Raw genomic sequence first — 22,378 nt, forward strand, 5'->3', positions numbered from 1 at the left:
GAAGCACGGTGATGGAAAGCACACACCTGCCCAACACAAAACATCTTCGCTCTGCCACCAGTGTGGAGCCTGAACACAAACGCTCCAGGAGACTTCCCAGTGTGTCATCTACTTAAGGACAACTGTGCTGACCTCTCCCCCAGAAGACCCGGCAGGCTCCTCCAGCTGTCACCTCTTCCCATCGGCCAAGGAGGGCTTCCGGGAAAGTACACAGGCAATGAGCCGGGAGAAGGAGCAGAAGCCAGGAGGTGGGAACAGACCCCCGCAAGCCTGGAGGGCTCTCTCATATCGCCCTCCCACGATGTGCACCTGGGACAAGGACCCCGATGAAGCTGTTTTCTTTCCAGAGTCTAACCCACCAAAGTGGCACTGGGCAGGGAGCACCCACATTTCATGACAACCGCAGGCCAGGTGACAGTGGGGGGGAAGAGGAGACATCAGCCCAGGCAGCTCCTCCCAGCTCCACCAGCCCTGTGTGCCTCTCACCTGTTGCTCATGTAAGAGAAAGCGCTGGAAGTCGTGCAGGTGAACAGCAGAGGCGTCCGGCCGGTCAGTGTTGCTGCCCTCGGGGAAAGGGAGGGTGTTTAGAGAGGACACACTCTACAGAAGCTGTCAACCAGGCGGCCTGCCACCAGACACCCTGCGAGTCCCCCCGGGGAGACAAGGTAGCAGATGCCACATCCCTGACCTGGGAAGAGGCAAGGAGGGACCAGAACCTGGGAGGGCAGGGCCCCGGAATCTGCACTTGGCTGCTCCCAGGGGCTTCTGGGGCACCCTGCAATCTTCAGAGTACCACAGGAGTGTGGCCTTGGGGGACACAGGGCAGTAAGGACATGGGTGACCGTGGAAAGGTGGGGACCCAAATCCAGACTTGGAGGACCAGGAAGGCTTTCTGGAGGATGCAGCAGCTGCTAGTGTCTCAGAGAATGAGGAGGGGCTCACCAGGAAGTGGAAGGGAGCTCAGGCAAAGGGAATCACATATGCAAAGGCCTAACGGAAAAGAGAAGTGGGGGGGACAGAGGGGGAGAGGGGAAGACCTGAACCATACAGCAAATGCTTGGGTAGGGCAGGATGTGGACAGCAGCTTGGGGGAGCCCATACTGGAGAAGCGAACAGGGCCCCATCAGAGGGTCTCCTCAGAAGCCACAGTGCAGAGCTTGCTGAGCCACCGAGGGCTCTGAAGCAGGAGTGGGGGCCCAATGAAGCCCCTCAGATTCTGGGCGGATGGGGAGAATCAGCCTAAAGATACAAGACACAGGCTTTGGGAGCAGACAGGTCCACTGGTGGGAGGATTTTCTGTTTGCGATGAGAGAACTGTTCACCTGCATACACAGAGACTCCACCTCAGCCAGCAGCCTGCTGCTGCTGTAGAGAAGGTCGTGGCTATTGGAAACCTGGGACCTCACGGGACTGGCACAGTAACACTGGTTTCTATGGAAAGTGCATTCTGCAGAACAGAACTTTCCAAGGAAATCTGTACTTTACACTGAGCATCTGCAAGATGTCTGTGTGTATGTGTGTGAGGGGTCTTTTATTTTGTTTTTTAAGACTTTATTTGAGAGAGAAAGAGAGCGTGGGGACACACAAGTGGAGGGAGGTAGCAGAGGGAGAAGCAGACTCCCTGCTCAATCCTGGGGCTCCCTCCCAGAGACCCTGAGATCATGACCTGAGCTGAAGGCAGATACTTGACCCACTGAGCCACCCAGGCGCCCTGAGGGAGTCCTTTTTTTTGGGGGGGGGGGGGTCTTTTTAAATACAGGAAATACAACGCACTTTCAGCTTGTTCCCTTTACTAAAGACTCGAGATTCAAAAGTCTATTGTCTTTAATTATGGGTGTATTTGTAAACTTCTTTGCTAACCAGCCTGATGATCTAACACTAACATTTTCCTTAAAAGAGGATATAAGAATAAGACTTGCTTCATACATACTTGCAGTTTTGAGGTTTCTGGTTTAGAAAGGGACAGAGGGATTAGTTGCCAGAGTGTCCTCATCAATGAGAGCAGCTTCTGAAAAGCAGACCTAGATCAGCGCACCACAAATCATCTTTAGGTGCTGTTAACTCCAGGGCAAACATATCTCGCAGGCAGAGAGGCCTGGGAAACACAGAACCCCTTCATAAATCCCTCACCTGGGGAATTTGTAAGAACAGTAAAGATCTTGGGGCGCCTGGGTGGCTCAGTCAGTTGAGCATCCAACTCTTGGTTTTGGCTCATGTAACAATCTCAGGGTTGTGAAATCAAGCCCTGCGCTGGGCTTCAAGCTCCGTGCAGAGTCTGCTTGAGATTCACTTTCTCTCTCTCCCTCTACCCCTCCTCTGGCTCACTTGCACTCTCTTTAAAATAATAAATAAATAAATCTTAAAAAAAAAAAAAGAATAGTAAAGGTTCTGACAAGTCCCACAGCACTTACACTGTAATAATACCGTTATCACTATTTATAAGCTCTTTGCCACCTCACACACTGCATGAAGCACTTTAATATGCTTCAACTCATTTTAATCCACTTAAACCTGCTTAACCAGGAAGCAGGAAGTTCCCAAACTCCTTTCTGGGAAAGCAGGTCCTAAAGCATATAGGCTTCTCTATAGAACCTTCTGGGCCACCCTCCCACCACACCACACATCCTGTTGCTGTTCATGTTTATCCATGCCACTGGCTCAGGAAAGCCAATTCCCCAGTGGGAGGCCTTGCCCCTGTGGAGATCATTGCCCCTTGCCTCTGTGGCTTCCCACAGAGGTGGCCCTCCTGGAGGCAGGCAGCTGGCCCAACTGGGAGGACCCACACAGGCACTGCTCTGCACAGCCACCCTGAATAATACCCCAGAAGAGGTGCCTCACCCCAAGATGAACACGGAAGAATCTTTTTTGAATTCATCAAGAATCTGAAATAGAAAACAGAAGAAAAACACATAAAAAATAAGAACACTGGACAAGTCAAGACAATTCAAATGGACAGTTTATTAGAAAATTGCAACTGGTATGATTTATAAATATTCAAATATGGCAGAAACGTAGGAAGTAGAAAAGTCTTCCTCACCCCCTTCTACAAAAAAGGTAGAAGTATTCCCCACCTCCTCTTCAGTCTTATTCCTGAGAAGCAATCAATCTTAATAATTTGGTAGGTTTCCTTCTAGAATGTATTTGATGGATATTCATTTAATTACATCTTATAATTACATCCATGTCTCCAAACTTTTAGCTGTTGATTTTAGGTTTTACTTATTATTCTGCAAACCCCATATAGTCCTTTGTATTCCATACTGTGTACATCACTGATTTTCTGCCATTAGGCTCAGTATTACAAAGAATCTCCACATACGTGTCTATTTTTGTCCTGCTGCACAGATAGTTCCAATGGGTAGATTCTTAGACAGGAAAGCACCTGGACGGGTATGGGGTGTGCATATTAACTTTGATAGATTGATCAAACTGCTTTCCCAGCAACGGTCCTGCCCAGAGCCCCCAGCAGAAAACACAGAACCTTTTCCACACCCTCCCTGCTACATTTCAGATCTGTACTGCTTCAGTGAGCTAACTTTTCATCTTCAAACTCAAGAGAAAAAAAGAGCTACTGGACAGCTTTGGTCCTGCTCTTTGCAGCCTGCTGATGTTGTGACTATTGCTGTAACGATGGAGCGCTCTTCCACCAGGGAGCTTGGTGTGACTCTCCCTCCAGCTTCTGCTGACACCAATGCACTGTGAGCACCTTACACATGCATGTGCACGCACACATTCACTCATACCGTGTGTCTGCTTCTGGGGAGGTAGCATTACTTTAGTGGTCTTTAATGAGACTGTGATCGGATAAGCATTTGAAAAGTTCAGAGCACAAATGGAAATGCAGCCACTGGCACGTTACAAATGCTAGTGATATAAATACCACTCCTGCTCTGGACTCCCCAGTCTGCTTGCCAAGCTACTTGGAGTCCAGGATGACACGTGGAAAACCAACATTCTGCAAAAGGTATCTATAGGCCCCTGGGGAAGCATCAGGAGATCTGTGTAAGTCTGTGCATGTATGTGTTTTTTTTTTTTCTGGAAAGATGATCTATAGCTTTAATCAGCATCTCAAAGAAATAGGTCACCCAAAAAGGTTAAGAGCCACTCTTTGAGAAAAACTCAGAAGTACTTCCTTCTATGTACATGTAATTTATAGCATAGCTATTTCTTTACTTAAAAAAAATAAAGGAGAATTTGGGGCAGTGCATGCTCGTTATTTGAACTTACTTGGCACTTAGATCACTAGATCAACCTAGTATTTAAGGCCAGATCCCTTCCAAACCAAACCCCGAGACTGGTTTCCTTATACCTGCAGAAAACCTGGTCTGGGACTTATCCTCAATTACCCACTCTGCTAGACCCTGAAGCCAGCCAGTTCCTTTACTTCTTTTCAATGAAGCACAAAAAAGTACCCCATTTCAGCCAGGTGGACAGCTGGGACAAAGGAAGAGCTCCTACTGCAGAGACACTTCCAGAGCCAGAAAACATGGGGAAAAGAAACACCCAGCTTCCCTTCTTGTATCCTGTATCTCCATCCTGGTCACCCCATTTGCTGAACCTGCTGGCAGAGCCACCTGGGAATGTACTTGTGGGAATCAGCCCCTCAGGGTCCAGAGAGGGGCAGAAGGATTGAAAGCAAAAAAGGCAAGTATTGCCAACCTGAGGCTCCCCACTTGCATAAGCAGAAGCAAAATTTAAAGATGCAGCGCAACAGGGCAGGTGTGGGGATGGGGGTTCTGGGGAATGGAAGGCAGAAGGCAAGAGGATTTCTGGGTCCATCCAACAGAGCAGCCAGTCATGTATCCACCGCAGTGGGAGGGAAGAGCATCACAAGGTCCCTTCTGGACATTCCAGTGTGAGATGCAAGGCAACCTGGCAGTTAGATGGGAGAATCTGGCTAAGCACTGGCCCTGCCTGACAGTCACCAACCTTCAGACACCAAGAAATCAAAGACCCAGCCAAAGATGTGAACCCGTGGATAGCGAGGTAAGAGGAGAACGAAGACAGCGTAGGATCCCAAAGCCAAATGACAACATCCAGGAGAGAGTGACCAACTGTGATCCATGCCACCCAGTGGGCATGATAAAGGCCAGAGGACTGACCAGCGGCTTTCACAATGTGGAGGTCCCCGGTGATATGACAAGATGAACTGCCATGGGGTGGGAGGCTTGGATACATGGCTGGGACAGGCTCAGGAGCGGAGAGAGAGATTGGGGAATGCAGACAGCGATTCTGATGCAGAACCTCCTGGAGCAGGTTCCTTCACGGGGCAGAGAAATAGGGCAGCGTTCCAAAAGGGAAAATGCATCAGGGAGGGCACTCTATCAACGGAAGAGGTTACAGCATGTGTGATGGCTACAAATGTGGCCCCCAAAAGATCTGTGCAAGCCCCATCCTCTCCCTCCCCACCTGTGAATGTGACTTTATTTGGAAATAGGGTCTTTGCAGATATGATCCAGTGAAGGCAAGGTCCTCCTGGATTAGGGCAGGCCCTAATGCTATGAGTTGTCCTTATAAAGGGGACATCTCGAGCTGGACTAGGCCAGGACTAGGTGGCCACATGATGACCAGTGACAGAGATGGGAGCGATGTGCCTACAGAGCAAGGAGTACCCAGGATGGCTAGCAAATACCAGAAGTGGGGAGAGAGGCAAGGAACAGATTCTCCCTGGAGACGTCAGGGGGCATCAGCACTGCTCACACCCCGACTGCAAGAGACAGAACCTGCTTAGCTGGGGTCTGTAGTGGCAACACTGGGGAACAAACAAGGCTTCTTGGGAGCTGATGCAGGGCAGCCTCAACCCCAGCTCCCCATCCCATCAGGAAGGCACTGAAACAAACCCCAGTCAGATACAAGAAACAGGCTCTGAGAGGACCAGCAGTTGTTCCGAGGTGACACATCTAGAACGTAAAAAAGCCAGCATTTCAACCCTGGTCTATTTTGGCACTTCTCCACTGGCCTGCACATTACATGCAAATGCACACAAAGTAAATGACAACCTAGCAATGAGAGAAGAACATTCTAGATGCTATAGGCACATAGTGGAGAGACAGCAATTAAGTTATTCTATCATTACTGTGCAGGGTTATATGGTCAGAGTCTACCAAACCAGGATGTGTGGCTACGGGTAATGTCCCCTCTGGCCCCAGCAAAAGATCAATGAGGTGAGGGGAGATGCCTGTTTTGTTAACCACTGTGCCCTCCTGGCTCAAACATTTGTTGAATGAGTGCCTAAAATAATGGATAAATAGAACTAAAGGCTACAAGTCACCTCTGACTTTTGATTCCCTGGAGACAAAAAAAGGGGCTGTGCCAAAGGATGGAGACCACAAGAGCAAGGGCCAGAGGTGTCGAGGTCAATCTGAGGTCAGGGAATGAGTCTCCCCACAGAGGGGTGGAGGGAAGCACACCCTCCATAGTGTAATGTACCTTACACACTCTGCTTAGTGGGTTACATGAGCCATTTGGTGCCAGGGGGCCAAAGGGAAAATGACAGAAAAAACCAACCAGAGATTCCACGGCTGATTTTTGCACTTTGGATGCTTCTCCCCCTCCTACCCTCCTCACGCCCATTAGAATAATGTGCGCTATTCCCTGGCACCCTCAGCCACAATATCATCATAGAATGTGACTCACTTCACATATGCTTGCACCCATGTAAAAAATCTCGAAGAGTAAATATTAATCTTTCTACTAAATATATAACTATAGAAGGTTTGAAGACATTTCAATTATCTTTTTATTTGTAGGCACTTCCTACTTCCCTGTTACAACCATGTGTTATTTTGATGATAATGCAACTTATTCAAACATCAGAAATGAATTTCCAATCAAGTGTTGCCTGGTCAGTGAGGTACCAAAGGACCCTCCAGGAAACCCACTGACCCTGACCAAGATGGTCCTTTTGAGGCAGGACAGGGAGCAGAAGACCACAGCCAGCTGTACTCACTTCCTCCAGAGGAGATTCTGGCTCATGAAAGGACAAGCTGTCCTGGGGGGCCAGCTACTGGGTGACTTCTCTCGATGAGCCTTTTTCATCCTCTCAATTAGCCTGGAGGATGGATACCATCAACCCTATGTAACTGATAAGACTGAGCATCTGGAAACTTAATACCGCTGTCAGCTACGAGTAATGTGAAAGCAAGATTAGTGCCACCTTCAAAAAAATTACAGCTATTTTCTCTTTTAATAGGCCAAGAAGCATTGAAGACGCCTACATTTAGATCCCGGGGGATGGCGATGGATGGTGGAAGGCTGTGTGTTTGCCTTCTGGTACCTTGCAGGGTTGGAAAGGCACTTGTTCTTTGAATCACACTAGATACCTTTGAGAGCTGATTATTATTTGTGAGCTGCTGGAGAGCAACTGTGGATGTTGGGTTTATGGGAACCCTTGGTGGACAGACTTTTAACACGGCCCCAGGATGTCCTTCTCCCAATATTCACACCCCTGCATGGTCCCTTGCCAACTTGCAAAAGTAATGGGATGTACATGATCACGTGTCTATGACTACATGATGATGCTATACACGACTGAGCACCTGTCTTGCCACCTTTGAGGAAGCCAGCACCTATCTAGGGGAGTCCCATCCATTATGGAGCTGTGGGCAGCAGCATCTAGGAGCTGTGGGTAGCCTCTGGCCAGCAAGAAACTGAACCCTCAGTCCCACACCTGGAGGGAACTGCATCTTCCACAACCTCATGAGCTTGGGAGCAGATCTTTTCCCACTTGAGCCTCAAGATGAGACCACAGCCTCAGGCTAAACTCCTATGAGACCCTAAAGCAGAGAATCCAGCCAACGCATGCCAGAATGCCCGAGCCCCAAAAGCTGAAAGAACAATGCACATAGTGGTGATGCTGCAATGCAGCTAATACAGAACCGTAACACATTTCCAAAGGAATCTACCGGAGGGTACAGAGAATAGATGGTACGAAAGGACAGGGGGTATAAGCAGATGATTAAACTGCTACCTGACCACCGCATCCCACAGGGGTGAAACTCAAGTCCTGGACCAAGAGCAAGAAGGAAATTAGCGAGCCATCTTCACGGATGATCAGGGCCTGTAAGTGCCTCCTGCCCAGGCGCCACTAACCAAGGCAGGCCTTCCTATATTTGGTGGGGAGGTAGCAGAGGAACAGTTACAAAGCTGAGCATTAAAGCATTCGAGGGAGAAATAATACAATGCTGGGTTTGCTTCAAAATTACATGAGCAGAGGAAAGTGGATTAAAGCAAGATGAAAAAGGAGTCCCATGAGTGGATCATTGGTGAAACTAGCTGATGGGTACATGGGGTTTGCTACAGTATAGCCTCTGCTTGTATATGTTTGAAATGTCCCTTGATACAAATGTTTTCAGAATTAAAAGCAAGTGGCTTTTAATTGGTGGCTGGGCACTGAAGTTGGGCAAAAGGGAACTCAAATCCTAGCTCTGCAGATTTTGAGCTGTATAACCTCTAGCAAGTAAGCTCTCTGAGCTTCAGGTTCTTCATCTGTAAAATGGGAATAATACTGGTGCCTCTCACACAATTGTGAGGAGAACTAAATGCATGGACAACACTCAGCACAGCACCCAGCCCCAGCGTATGTTATAGTTCACACTTAGGAAACATTTGCTATGATCTCTATTCGTAATATTGTTAGTACAGCCTAGCTAGAGGCTTACCTTCGGGGACACACATGGAATTAAATGTCTTCCTGCTGCTGCAAAACTTTTAGAAGCTTTGAGGCTTGGCTGTGGAAACATAAGCAGGTGCAGCTAGCTACCTCAAGTTGGAAATCCATAGCTACTGATGAGCAGGAACCCACTCCTGGATCTAGTCTGGGGGGCGAGGGGGAATTGCCCATCACCAGGGGGAGCCCTGTCTCCCCAAAGGAGCCTAAGAAATCCAGCTGAGCCTCTCCGAGCACACAGCTCTTGCTTTTCTGTGCTCTGTACTGCCAGCAAGGAGCTCAAGAAGCAAATTATATGCTGACAGAAGGGGAGGGGCATTTACCTACACAAGAGTAGTGAGGTTTCTCAAACTGGCCACTATCTATCTATAGAGCTTGGGGCTTTGTTATTCAAATTACAAGTCAGTTACACCCTCCAGTGCTGGAGATCAAAAGCCTTTGGGGTGTGGCAGGCAACATAAATTAGTAGAGAAAGCTGGGACTGGGGCTGGGTCGGGGGTAGGTGGGAGCTGGGCAAGCCAGAGAATGCTTGCTTCCTTCCTACTCAGATGTCCTCATGGGGAACTCAGGACCCATATATAGCCACATGTCAATTTTTTTTCAGAAGCAGCAGAAAAATCTAGATCTTAACATGAAATCTCTTAAGTTTTAAACGTAGGCAATTCATTTGAAAAACATTTAAACCATTAGGCCAAGTCTAATAGAATGCAGGCTGAATGGGTTCTGGCCAAGAGAAGGAGCCTCTGGTACAGATGTTTTTTCCTCTCCAAAACTGGGCAATCTAAATTACCCCCAGAGGATTCAGCGATTCTGCAGAAATCGGACTCAAATTTCTCCTCCACCTCCTCCCTCTCAAACACACACGTTAACCTTAAAAAGAACCATAAAGAAAGTAGAGGTTGAAATAAGTCTTAGGTGGAATTTTATCATGGAAACAGACCATCAACGGGTTAACCTATGCTGGCAGATGAATTAGCTTTGGTGCAAACCTTATTCTCAAGCTTTGCCTGCCATCTGTCTGATGAGACAGCATCCTGAAATTTCAAGGCAACTGATTATAAAAACTGTTATTTGCAACTACTTATCTTGAGTGAATCAAGGTTTTCTCAATCCTGGTCAATTGCATAAGACACCAATTGTCATTATTCTGGATTCCACTGGTACATTGTCATCAGACATTTTCATTGTTCTCAAGAACTGATTACAAATAAAACTTACAGATTTTAACCTAAAAAGCTGTTTTGATCAGCTTTTATGCAGCAGGTTTTTTTTATTAAGTTTTCATATAAAAAAGGAGAGGATGGTTACATAATTTAAAATGTTTTATAACCAATGACCTGATTTAATATCTTCATTTTACAGAGCCAGCTGAATGAAGGGGGGAAAGATGGCTTTTCCCAAAATCACTTGTGGTCAGCCAAGGTCAAGCTGGGGCTGAAATCCAGGTCTTTCAATCCCCTGTACTCTATTTGGCAAACCAAGAACTAATATGTGAAAATTAATACAATGCAGTGGAATGTTTTACTCTAAAAAATCATGTATTTTTCCCCCAATCTAGGCACACTGGAGATGCTGCTCCCATGTCTTTGCCTCAGATACATCTAAAATCCTACAGCTAGTGGTCACCTATCAAGAAACCTCATCCTGTGCCCACCTGCAGGACTGCATGCAGAAAGCAATTAGTAAGTGTCTTCTAGCGACTTTGTTGTATTTTTTTTAATAAGTAGGCACTACACCCAATGCGGGACTTGAACTCACAACCCTAAGATCAAAAGTGGTATGCTCTACCAATTGAGCCAGCCAGGCACCCCACCTTCTAGTGACTTTCATATGCTCATCACTGAAAATGCCTGCACTCTTGACTTCCTCCCATCCCAAGCCCTCATTCAGTTGTCCCAAGAGCCTGGTGGGGCAGGAATCCCCAACCCCACTGCACAGATGAGAAGACTGAGGCTGAGAGCCTCAGATCACATAGCTAGTTGGAGAAACCAGATCTCTGGCTCCAAGTCCCACATCCTCTCTGCTCTGCAGCTCTGCTCTGGACCTAGTTTTGCTACCTGCAAAGCCCTCTTTTGATAACAGGGCCTCCTGCTTCTGGGGCATGCGCCACCCACCAGGCACTGTGCTCCATACACTGCACTGAACCCCTTTGTTTAAGCTTTATGCTTTATGGGACTGTGTGTGTGTGTGTGAGAGAGAGAGAGCGAGAGTAATGTGCTCTTTGGAACGAGTCAAAGAAAACTGAGGTGTGCAAAGAAAAACGCAATTATCTCTGCTGCCCATCTTCCCAAACCCCTTCAATACACAGACAAGATCAACATTAAATGCGAAGTGTGTATCCTTCCATACTTCTTCCCTGTTCATAAAAACACACAGAGACATATGGAGGAGGATTATTATATCCTGGTTTTGGTTCTGGTTTTGTTTTTTCATCAGACTTAGTTCCTCGGGTGAATCTGCTGCCAGCTTTGCTCACAAAATATCATGAACATCCCTCCAGATCAACAAACAGAGAGACTCAGTCAGGCTTCTTAATCAGCTGCATAATGTTGCATGGTATGGATGGACCATAATTTCACTCAGCTATTCCTCTACTGAGAGGCATGCAGATGGCTTCCAGGTATTTTGCCAGAATAAGTAATGCTGCAACAAACAATCTGGTAATAAATTCTAAGGTCCCCATGCCCTCATTTCTCTCAAGTAGAGTTCCCAAAATGCCACCGTCAGGTCAAAATGTATGCACATCTTAATTTAATTTTAAAATGGCATATTATCTTAATAAAAAATATTCTCATAAATATTGAATAAAAGCATTTTTAAAAAGATCACACACATAATCCCTCAACCCAGAGATGGTTACCCTTAATGATTTGATAAATTTCCTTCCATGAGGAGATAGTGCAGCCAAATTAACTGAACTTGTTTTACTTTCATAGGCTGAAATTAAATTCCAGACTTCTCACATTCCTTCCATTTCCCCCACAGCTCTCTCGCGCGTCTACCAATCTAACAGATGAAACGAGGACGTCACGGTCATTCCCACTGTGTCTTTCCTTGCTGAGAGGGGACACTCAACGGGTCTCATGGGTTTCTTAGGGACATGCCAGACTTTGAGGCACAGGGGAAACAGAAACACTGATCATTTGCTCAAGAATTGTCTTACCGACTTTTGCTGCTCAAACATAAGTTTTTTATAGAACAGGTGGAACTGCTCAAAGCTGAGCTCATCTTTGTGTGCACCAATTTCCTGTAAATTAAAGACAAAAAAAAAAGTGACCATGCGATCTCTTACGTCCCCCACCAGAATGCCGCCTCACTGTTACCAGGTGGAATGGCTCTTCCACAGCTCTGGCCAAAACCAAACTCACTCCTCTGAGCCCAAACTGTCCACGGGTTTCCTAATTTACCTGCCTGGAGAACACACCCACCAGGGGCCCCACCAGGTAAGATCCTGCCCTTGAACCCCCTAAATGGAAGCAACTCAGCCAGAATTCCAAGAGCTGTGATGCAGAACTCTTCCCTCTGGGGGCAGAAGACACTTCCAAATCTAGACCTAGTGTAATAAGGTCTGGGCAGACAGGGCATTCTAAAAGCATGGGAAAATTAACCAAGCCTTTGGAGTTAGAGTTCAACCCCAGTCAAGGCTTGTCCTCTGAATTGCTTAATGGCTTTGGATGATTTACCTGATCCCGTTCAGATCCTCAGTTTCTTCATCTGTAAAATACAAAAACCACCACCCACTCCCACTCCCTAGGACTTCCTCCAAACCAAACCAGTAACATCTACATATTGCCAGCTCAGGGAAGCCCTGATAAAGAACAAGATTCCAAAGATGTGGTGATCAATGGTAACACTTCCCACTGTCTCTGTTTCTGCCTTCCTGGAATAGTTGGAATGCTCTAGGCAGGTCAAAAGATGGCTTGGTAGCCACAAAGTGGGTGAACTCTTCCAAGAACTCACTGGCACAAATATGAATGCCCTTTCTTGGCTTGAGGAAGCCTATGACCGGGGTTGCCGGCAAGCAAGTGGCAAGGTCATGTGAGTCCCACAACTGGAGCTAGGGAGATGGAGCATCACTGGCTTCCTGACAAGATTCAGGATCTCTCTGAGCACCAGTCGGGGGGGTGCCTAGGCATCATCTCCATCCTTACACCATTCAGGAAGGCCCCACTTGCCCTACCCTACGCCATCACCCTTGGAGTGACTTTACCCACTTTACCTCCCAACAGCGTAATTACAGCAGACCACATACAAACTCAATGATGAGTGGAAGGAGGGCTGGGTAGGAAGTTGGGGGAAAGCCAGAGAGGAGCCCACTCTGACAGCTATATTATGAGGGCTTGGATACAGAATACCATGCTCTTGACAACCTTACCTAGGGAACCTTTCATAATATTTTCCGAAAGAAACAAATTTGTTCATGTTACTTGAAGGAGAGCAGGCTGTGGGACAGTGAGTGAAGGGAAAGACCGCACTCGTGGTTCTCACCTAGGACTGCATGGATGGTGTGGATGACGTCCTCACCTAGGACGGTGAACTGGACAGATGTCTGGGCTCTCCTAGGCACCCTTCAATGGGGCTCAAAGGCTAAGTGACCCTTGGTTCGGAAAATCGCCACACCAAGAAGCTACGACACTTACCACAAACTTATCTTTGAGGAACTTGGCACTGTTCACCTTAAAGTTGACCAGGGGTAAGATGGTCTTCAACTCTCGGAGGCTGATGCTGCAAAAGAGGGAAACCTCAGCTCTAGCCGCTTCAACTGTGGAGGGCTGGGCTACATTCACCCTGCCCTCCAGAGCACCCTCTATGGGTAGAGGGACTGGGGACAAGAGACCCTGGATTCCATCTGAGTCACACAAGGCTGGTCTCCACCCTTCAGGGAGGGCCAAGGACTCAGGTCACATAAGAGATTCACAGTGTGAGCAGAACATGGTGGCAGGAGGCCACATAACCTCTGTGGATAGGAGATGTCCTGGGGCTTCAAACCAAGGGGAGTGACTCCCCAAAGGCCAGAGGGGAAGGGGAAGGAGCCAACCCTATACAAGCCCCTACTATGTGCCAGGTTGCCCTGCGGGTCATCCAGGCAATAATGTTACCTAAGCCCTCACTCCATCTGACCCCCGCACACACACAGGAAGCATTACCCACCCTTGGGGTTTGAACAGGCAACGGGAGAGGGGTCTGCTCAAGGTCAAGGGCTGGGTGACAGCAGAGCCCAGGTTTGAATCAAATCCCAAAAGGTATAGTCACGTGGACCACATCACAGAAATCTTCCTGCGTGATTTTCACCTGGGCCAGGTAGTAAGTTCAGGTGCAGAGGAAAGAAGGAGAGAGCACATTCAGAGCAAAAGAAATACCCATAGTAGCACCAGTTACCAACATTGGCAGTGGAACTTTAACAGCGTATATACAATGCCAGGCACTGCTCCAGGGGACAGGCACAGACACGCCTTCCATGCTCTAACGACCGCATGAGGTGGGTACCGTCACCATCTCCACATTCCCGGTGAGGACACAGGCTCAGAGAGGTCTGGGGCTAGGACATGGAACAGGGACTCCAGGGAAGTCCACCTGTAACCACTGCCTTTTTCCACCTCTCCAGGAATAGCATGAACAGTGCAGAGAGGTGTGGGGTCGGGGTGGTCGGTCAAGGGCGCAGGATCTAGACCCCTGTGGCTGTAGAGCTGAGAGCGAGACTAGAGCGAGAGAGGGTGGTCTTGGGGTGCTGTTGGTGTGGTCAGAGAAAACTGCTCTGTGTTCTGCAGCTGTCAGTCTGGACAGGGCTGTGCATGGCCAAGGAAGGAAGCCTGCCCAGGATGTGGGCAGAAAATGGCCCAGTTTCCCCCACACTGTCAACTCAGCTTGTGCCGGCACATCCAGAAGAAGGCAGCACATTACAGAAGAAGGGAGCACATTACGCTGAGCAACTGCCTCTGGAGACAACTGAGTGGAGCTCCTGGCCATCCCTGTGTCCCCACCTCCAGCCTTTTTACCTCTAGTCTAACAGCCTCCCTAACATCAGACACCTATACCTGCCAGATGCTTCCCTACCCCCCGACTGCTTCAGGGGCAGCAACAAGGGTTTTCCCAGAAAGGCTGAGAGCAACACCTTCAAGCGGGGCTGGCTGGCCGGAGAGTCAAGCAGGCTGGCTGAGACCCCCTTTCTGACCCAGCCCCCGGGGTGCCCAAGAAGAACCTGGCCAGGACCGGATGAAGGGAGAAGAACAGCAGGGCCTAGCACCACAAGAAAGGGCAAGGAGAAGGTCTGGCCAAGCTGGGGGCCCTGCAGGGCTCATCCAGGACCAAGGAGGAGGTCAGAGTCCCCTCGGGAATCTAGAACCTCCAGGCAGAAACAGGGTCAAGAAACCTCCCCACATCCAGGTATAGAGACAGGGGCACTGGGAGCCAGTGGAGCAAACACAAGATCTGGGGCCAAGAGACTCTGAGCAATGGGGCACCCGAATCCATCTGCTCCAAAAGTCCTACCTTATAGCAGAGCAACTGAGCTGCCAGGTAAAGGTGGGGACCCAGAGCTTCCTTAAGCTCCTGTGCCAGGACCTTGCCACTCCCCTCACCTCCCTGCCCCCCAAGCTCCTTCCTCATTCCCTCCTTCCCCAGACCTGTGATCTGTGCTGCACTGCCTGACCCTGAGCCAGGACAGGCTCGGTAACTCCCCAGCTGCTGGAGGGGAAGAATCCAGCAGCCCCCCACTACACCCCTCTCCCCGTTTGGAACTTGCCATCATCAGATGAAGAGAGTGCCTCGGCAAGGCTGCATCCAGCATCCAATGACTGCAGCCCTCCCGGGACCTCAACAGAGGACGGCTCTGCAGGCCGTGGCTGTGACCCACAGCAGCCCAACTCCTGCTACTACCCACAGGTGTCCATCCCCCACGCCCTCCCCAGGAGACTTCCTGCACACAAACCCCCAATCCCCATCTCAGATTCTGGTTCCTGCAGGCTCAGCCTGTGACCATGGGTTCGGAACCAGGGCAATTCTTCTGTAGAGGGAAGGCAAGAAACAATCCCTGCCAAGGGCCACAAAGAGCCCCTGCCTCCGTTGTGGCAGGCATCACTCCACAGTCGTGGCACCTCCCCCTGTCAGCCTGGCACCGTCCCAGCTCCCACAGCATCACGCCCCAGCAGCCTTTGCCATGCCACCGGGGTTGGCAGCCCCAGTAAACTTACCTGCCACCCAAAGGCTGGACCCACACCACCACCACCCCCGGCTTCTCAGCTGTACAGACAGTCATACTCACCAGAAGCTGGGCATCTAAGCATTCTCACACACCAACCCACTGTGACCTCACCCCAACCCAGGGAGGCAACAACTGTCAGCCCTCTCTTACAGAGTAGAGGCACTGAGGCACAGAGAAATTAAGGAACTTACCCAAACTCACAGAACTAGTAAGTGTTAAAGCGGAGATTCAAATCTCACCACTGCCCAATAGAACTTTTGACAATGATGGAAATAGTCTAGATCTGGGCTATCCAATGTGGTAGCTACTAGCCACATGCGGCTACTGAGCATGTGAAATGTGGCTAACATGACCCGGGAACTAAATTTTTTTATTGAATTTTCATTAATTTTAATAGCCACAAAGAGCCAGGGGCCACCATATAGGACAGAGCAGCTCTGGAAGCTTGCTTGTCTAAGTAGAGTCCCTGGACCAGCAACACCAACCTCAGCTGGGAATTTGGTAGAAATGCAGATTCCTGAGCTCCAGGCCAAGCCTTGTGAAGCAGAAACTCTGCCGAGGAGACAATACACGCCTAAGGCCAAAGCCCCCCAGGTGGTCCCAATGTTCTAGGGCCACAGCATGAGCTGCATGATACCTACGTGCATTCCTGCTGAAGGAGAGACCTGGACCCACACACCTGCCTTCCACCTGCAACCGCTGCCCCTTCTGCCTCCTGAAGACCCAACAGTCTTCCCTCTGCCCCACCCAGCTTCAGCCTCTGCAAATCCCATGTTATATGCTCAGCTGCAAAAAGCAGAGGGAGGAAAAAAAAATCTGGAGACAGGAAGACAAACTGCTATGAGCCCTACAGGCTCCTGTGCCTCCACGGGACTCAGCCCCTGTGAGCCTCACACCAGGTAACACAATTCCAGGGACCCTCACAGAATGTTCAGGGGATGGGGTGGGGCTTTCTCAAGGAGTATTTGGATTACAGAAATGCTCACCTTTTGCATCAACCGCAGAACCAGAACCTAATACTTAGATAACAGATAACTAAACTCTAAAGGCTCAAGACTGGGGAGGGGGAGTTACCTCTAAAAAGCCATGAGTTACTGTTAAAGCACTGACACCTCTGACTCAGTCTCCCCAGGCCTGGAAATGTCATAAGGAAAGCTTCCAAAGCTAGAACATTCCATGTTTTTTTTTAAGGATATTATTTATTTATTCATGAGAGACAGAGAAAGGCAGAGACATAGGCAGAGGGAGAAGCAGGCTCCTCACAGGGAGCCTGATGTGGGACTCGATCCCAGAATCCCGGGATCACACCCTGAGCCAAAGGCAGACGCTCAACTGCTGAGCCACCCACACTTCCCAGAACATTCCATGTTATGTCTAGGAATGACATAAGGAGAACTTTCTTTCATCCGACGAACACTAGAAAGACCAAACCAGCCAAACCTTTGACTTCAAGGAGCCCCCATCAACACGAGCAGCAGCAGGAAGGTAAGACTCAGGGAAAGCCAAGCATGTCTGCTCAATGGGGGACCATGGAGTCATGGCACAGGGCCAAGAATCTTACAGTGACCCCAAAAATGCTTCTCATGAGGGTCACATTGGTGACCTGAACATAGGGAAAAATTAGACATAAGTTAAATGACAAACAAAAGACAACTTTTTGAACCAAATATCAACTTCCCGTTGATTTCTTTCTTTCTTTTTTTTTTTTTTTTAAGATTTTATTTATTCATTCATGAGAGACACAGAGAGAGAGGCAGAGACACAGGCAGAGGGAGAAGCAAGCACTCTGCATTGAGCCTGATGCGGGACTTGATCCTGGGACCCTGGGATCACGACCTGAGATGAAGGCAGACGCTCAACCACTGAGCCACTCAGGCATCCCTCTTTTTTTTTTTTTTTTTTTTTTTTAAGATTTTATTTATTTGACAGAGAGAGGGAAACAGAGCAAGCAAGTGCACAAGCAGGAAGAGGAGCAAGCAGAGAAAGAGGAAGAAGCAGACTCCCCACAGGGAGCCCAACCCAGGGCTCGATCCCAGCACCCTGGGATCACCACCTGAGCCAAAGGCAGCCACCTACCCATCTGAGCCACCTAGGTGCTCTGCCCACCTTGGTTGGTTGCTCTTGCAGTCACTGACATCACATTCCTGAAGAGTCGCAGGAAGTATAGACATTCTTACTGTTTAACATGTTGTGAAAACAGTTTAATCCTCCCCTCCAGAGTGGGCTGGATTCAGCAACTTATTCCCAAATAATGGGGTTGGTGACTTTACAAAGGAGAAATCTTCCCGATACTACCTTGGCCAGGTGATCAAGGGTTACATGGCCACTGATGAGCCCCGCAGAGAACACGCACCACTCGATGTGACAATGGGATGAAAAAGACCTTCGTCTCTGCGACATTCTTCCCAAACACCCACAACCTCAGCCTGCCCGTCACTCCAGCCTCATCATGACAAAAAGGTCAGACCCACCCCAACTAAGGGACATGCTAGAAAATGCTTGGATGTACTCCTCAAACTGTCAAGGGCAGGAAAGACGGAGACACTGATCTGGCTCAGGGGAGATCAAGCCGCAGAACCACGCAGTGGGACAGAGGGTCTGCGGATAGATCTCAAAGCATGTGGGGGTGGGGGTGGGGACTGTGAGCTCCAAATCAAGCCCCAGGCTCAGTTCAGAGTCCTGTGCCAACACCTGTTCCTCCTCAGGCCTGACAAACATGCCACAGTAACGCCTGAGGGGAGCATAAGAGAAAGCCGCAAGGAAGGGTATTCAGGGACTCGATGTGCTATCTTTGCAACTTTGCTCGGGAAAGCTGTCCCCAAATTTAGAGATTAAAAAAGAGGAAAAAAGATCATATGTGTAATTAGATCTTAATGAAGTAAACACTGAAGGTGGAAATCTACTGAAATTAGATGTAGCTGGGGTTAACGGTGCTTACCATTTAATATCCCATTTAGACAGATTTTTTCTAGTTTCCAGTATTAATAAAATTTTCTATGATGAACATGAATTACTTTCATTTTTTTTAATCTATGTGTGCTTTTTCAAAAGGTAATGCCAAATGAGAGTGTAAGAATGAAAAATAAAAGGTTGTCTAGTTCCTAGCCCACGGTCAGCCCTGGGAAGCAGAATATGGTGTAAAATAGTTAAGGTGAAATTTAAAATGGACCAAGGAACGAAACAGATATTTCTCTAGAGAAGATGTGCAAATGGTAAAAAGCACGAGAAAAGATGCTCAACATCCCTAGCAATGAGGGAGATGCAAAACAAAAGCAAAATGAGCTACTACTTCATACCCATTAAGATAACTATTATTCAAAAGAAAGAGGGTGAGAGGGAGGGAAGGCAGGAAGGGAGGAAGGAGGCAGGCAGGGAGGGAGGAAGGAAGGGGGTGAGGAAGGAAGGAAGGAAGGAAGGAAGGAAGGAAGGAAGGAAGGAAGGAAAGAAGGGAGGAAAGAAAGAAAGAAGGGAGGTACAGAGGCAGGGAAGCAGGGAGGGAGGGAGGAAGGGAAGGAAAGGAGGGAGGGAGGGAGACAAGAAGGAAAGAAGGGAAGGAGGCAGGAAGGGAGGGAAGGAAGGAAGGAAAGAAGGGAGGTAGGCAGGCAGGAAGGGAGGGAGGAAGGGAAGGAGGGAGGGAGGGAGGGAGGGAAAAACAAGCACTGGCAAGCCAGTGGGAAGGCCGGAGCCCTGGAGCCCTGGAGCCCAGGGGTGGGACTGAAGGCTGCAGCCACCGTGGGAAGCGGAAGAGCCCACGTCTGAGGACGCAGCACTACCACCAGTGGATTCAGCAATCCCACTTCCGAGTAACGCACACAGGAACTGAAAGCAGGCGCTGCACACTCGGGTTCACAGCAACAATAGTCAACAGCCCAAAGCGGGAAGCCGTCCAAGTGTCCATCAAGAGATGGACGGATCAACGACACGTGGCCCCCACCCACAGGGGCGTACTGTGCAGCCTTAGAAAGGAGGGAAAGTCTGACACCTGCTACGGGCACGTGGATGAACCGTGAAGATGGGGTCCTAAGTGTAACAAGCCAGTCCCCCAAAGACAAATAGAGCCTGACTTCACCGGAACGCAGGACCCAGAGCTGTCACACTCGTGGAGACAGGAGGCAGAGCAGAGGTTATTAGGGTGGGGAGGGAGGAAATGGGGGGGACTGTTTAAGGGGACAGTTTCGTGCGAGATGAAAAGCGCTCTGCAGAGGATGGCGGGGAGGGACGCACCACAGTCTGAACGCACTTGCTCTCACAGAAGCGGACGCTGCAAGTGTAGGTTTTATGCTGTGTGGATGTTACCACAATCAAACCCATCAAACAGATTTTACTTCCAGGCTGTGGGGTGGGGGAGTGGTGGGAGGGAAGATTTCTGCCTTTTACTAGCTTTCAGGAACACAACTTATAAAAAAACAAAAGCAACATCAAGCAGTAATACGTAAGCCTCCCACCGCAGCTGGTTTGTTCTATTGAGTGGCACTAAATTATTCTCAGTGGTCACAAGGAACGCTGCTGTGGGGTCTCTGTATTTCTGCGTAAAGGGGTTAACCTTTTAAGACAAAGATTATATTAACAGCACATCCTCAGAATACATTTTGAGAGTTTTCTAGTAGCGCAGAATTAAATTGCACCCATGTGAATGGAGGCTATTTAGATCCTATGTGAGTAGAAACAGTTATTAAATAAACTAAAAGAGGGACACCCGGGTGGCTCAGTGGTTGAGCATCTGCGTTTCGCTCAGGCCATGGTCCTACATCAGGCTTCCTGTGAGGAGCCTGCTTCTCCCTCTGCCTAGGTCTCTGCCCCTCTCTCTCTCTTCTCTCATGAATAAATAAGTAAAATCTTTAAAAAATAAACAAGCTGAAAGAGAAAAGCTTTGAGTTCATTCAATAACCACTGTCTATGGGACGCTGGGTGGCTCAGCAGTTGAGCATCTGCCTTTGGCTCAGGGTGTGATCCTGCGGCCCAGGGATCAAGTCCTGCGCATGGTGCTCCTGGCAGGGAGCCTGCTTTTTCCACTGCCTATATCTCTGCCTCTCTCTGTGTGTCTTTCATGAATAAATAAATAAAACCTTTAAAAAAAAAAAAAAAGCAACACCGTTAAAAGGTAAGACTTGGAAACCCTTTCTTTTAAATCAAACAACATGAAAATAAGTTGAAAGTTCAGGCCATAGTTTTACAGTGTGGGGGCTCCTTTTGCATTGACTCAGACAGTCTGGTGCCATACCTGGCAAGCTGGGTTGCTGCAGACAGGTCAGATAACCCCACTTGGCCTCAGTGTCCTCAAGAAACGGGTCAAAGGGTACCGAGCTCAGTGGCCTGCGAGCATTCCAGAAGTATGCAACACGCTCGGCACGCTGGCTGGTGCAAGCCGACTTCTCAAGGAGGGCCAGCGGCCACCGCTCTGCCCCAGGTGCTCCACAGGGAGACAAGGTGTGCAGGCCGCAGGAAGGCCTGGGAGCCCGCCTGCCTCCCGCCGCCAGAGTCTTGCTGTGCCTCTGCCACTCCTTTGTCCTCCTTCAGGAAATGCCACCAGCCACCAGCCGTGGGCGACAGGAAGGGAGGAGCACAAGTCAGTTGCTCTTTCACTGGTACCTTCCTTGGTCAGAGTTCCTTTTGGAAAAACTCCCTCCCGGCCTCCCAGAACCACAGGAAAGGTGGATCTTCCACACGATGACAGGGCAGCGGGGCCTCTGCCCATGCGGAGAAGGCCCAGGAGGGCGAGCGGGAGGCATCGAGGCAGAAACAGACCTCCCCTCTGCGGAGGGTTCCGGGCCGGCCAATGGAAAGACGGGTCTCTATGAAGGCTGCGCAGGAACCCATTCTGAGCAAGACAGCCGGAGGGAGGCTGCCCTTCCTCGACAAGACGGAGGCGGACCCCCAAACCAAATCAACAGCCCCGTAGCACCCGTGCATGGAGAGGGGGCCCGGGAGGGCTCCCTCTGGCATCCCTGTGCCAACCTCAACAATGAATCACCCCAAAGCCACCTTTGGCTTTGATGAAAGGAAACATCAGGGAGGCCCCACCTCGGAGGCTGAAAGAGACCAGTGTGAACCAAGTCCTGCAGTGCGGCCTCCCCAGATCCACCTCCTTAACGCAGGTGTGCAGCCTGCTGCGCGGGACCACACGCAGGGAACACTGGCACATGGAGGAGGGAGGGAGGGCGGATGGACAGGGCGACACGCGGTGCACTTCTGGCAGACCTAAAAACCTTATTGAACGTTTCACCACTGGTGGCGACTGTTTCTCCATCAGCCCCTCGGATGGCATATGTGGAAGAAACCAGGAGGCAAGCCCAAGCTCTGAGATCACCAGGTGATGGAGCCTCAGAGGTGGAAAGGGACACCAGGGGACAGCTGGGGAGCTTAGCTGCCGACATCTCTCAACAAATAGAAAGAAGGAGAATCTTTTAAGATTTTATTTACTTATTCTTGAGACACACACACACACACACAGAGAGAGGCAGAGACACAGGCAGAGGGAGAAGCAGGCTCCATGCAGGGAGCCTGACGCG

General features: G+C 49.3%; 1 protein-coding gene across 1 annotated transcript in view; it reads right to left on the reverse strand.

The window, feature by feature from the left end:
* PLCG2 (phospholipase C gamma 2) overlaps nt 1-22,378 on the reverse strand; it is a 150,416-nt gene that overhangs the window by 69,821 nt on the left and 58,217 nt on the right. The window contains exons 5-8 of the mRNA XM_041771700.1: nt 13,309-13,393; nt 11,832-11,915; nt 2,839-2,882; nt 487-559 (exon numbers count right to left, since the gene is read on the reverse strand). Of these exons, the coding sequence (XP_041627634.1) occupies nt 487-559; nt 2,839-2,882; nt 11,832-11,915; nt 13,309-13,393 (286 nt within the window). The remainder of the gene's footprint in view (nt 1-486; nt 560-2,838; nt 2,883-11,831; nt 11,916-13,308; nt 13,394-22,378) is intronic.

This window comes from Vulpes lagopus, chromosome 10, assembly GCF_018345385.1.
Source record: "Vulpes lagopus strain Blue_001 chromosome 10, ASM1834538v1, whole genome shotgun sequence".
Classification (NCBI taxonomy): Eukaryota; Metazoa; Chordata; class Mammalia; order Carnivora; family Canidae; genus Vulpes; species Vulpes lagopus.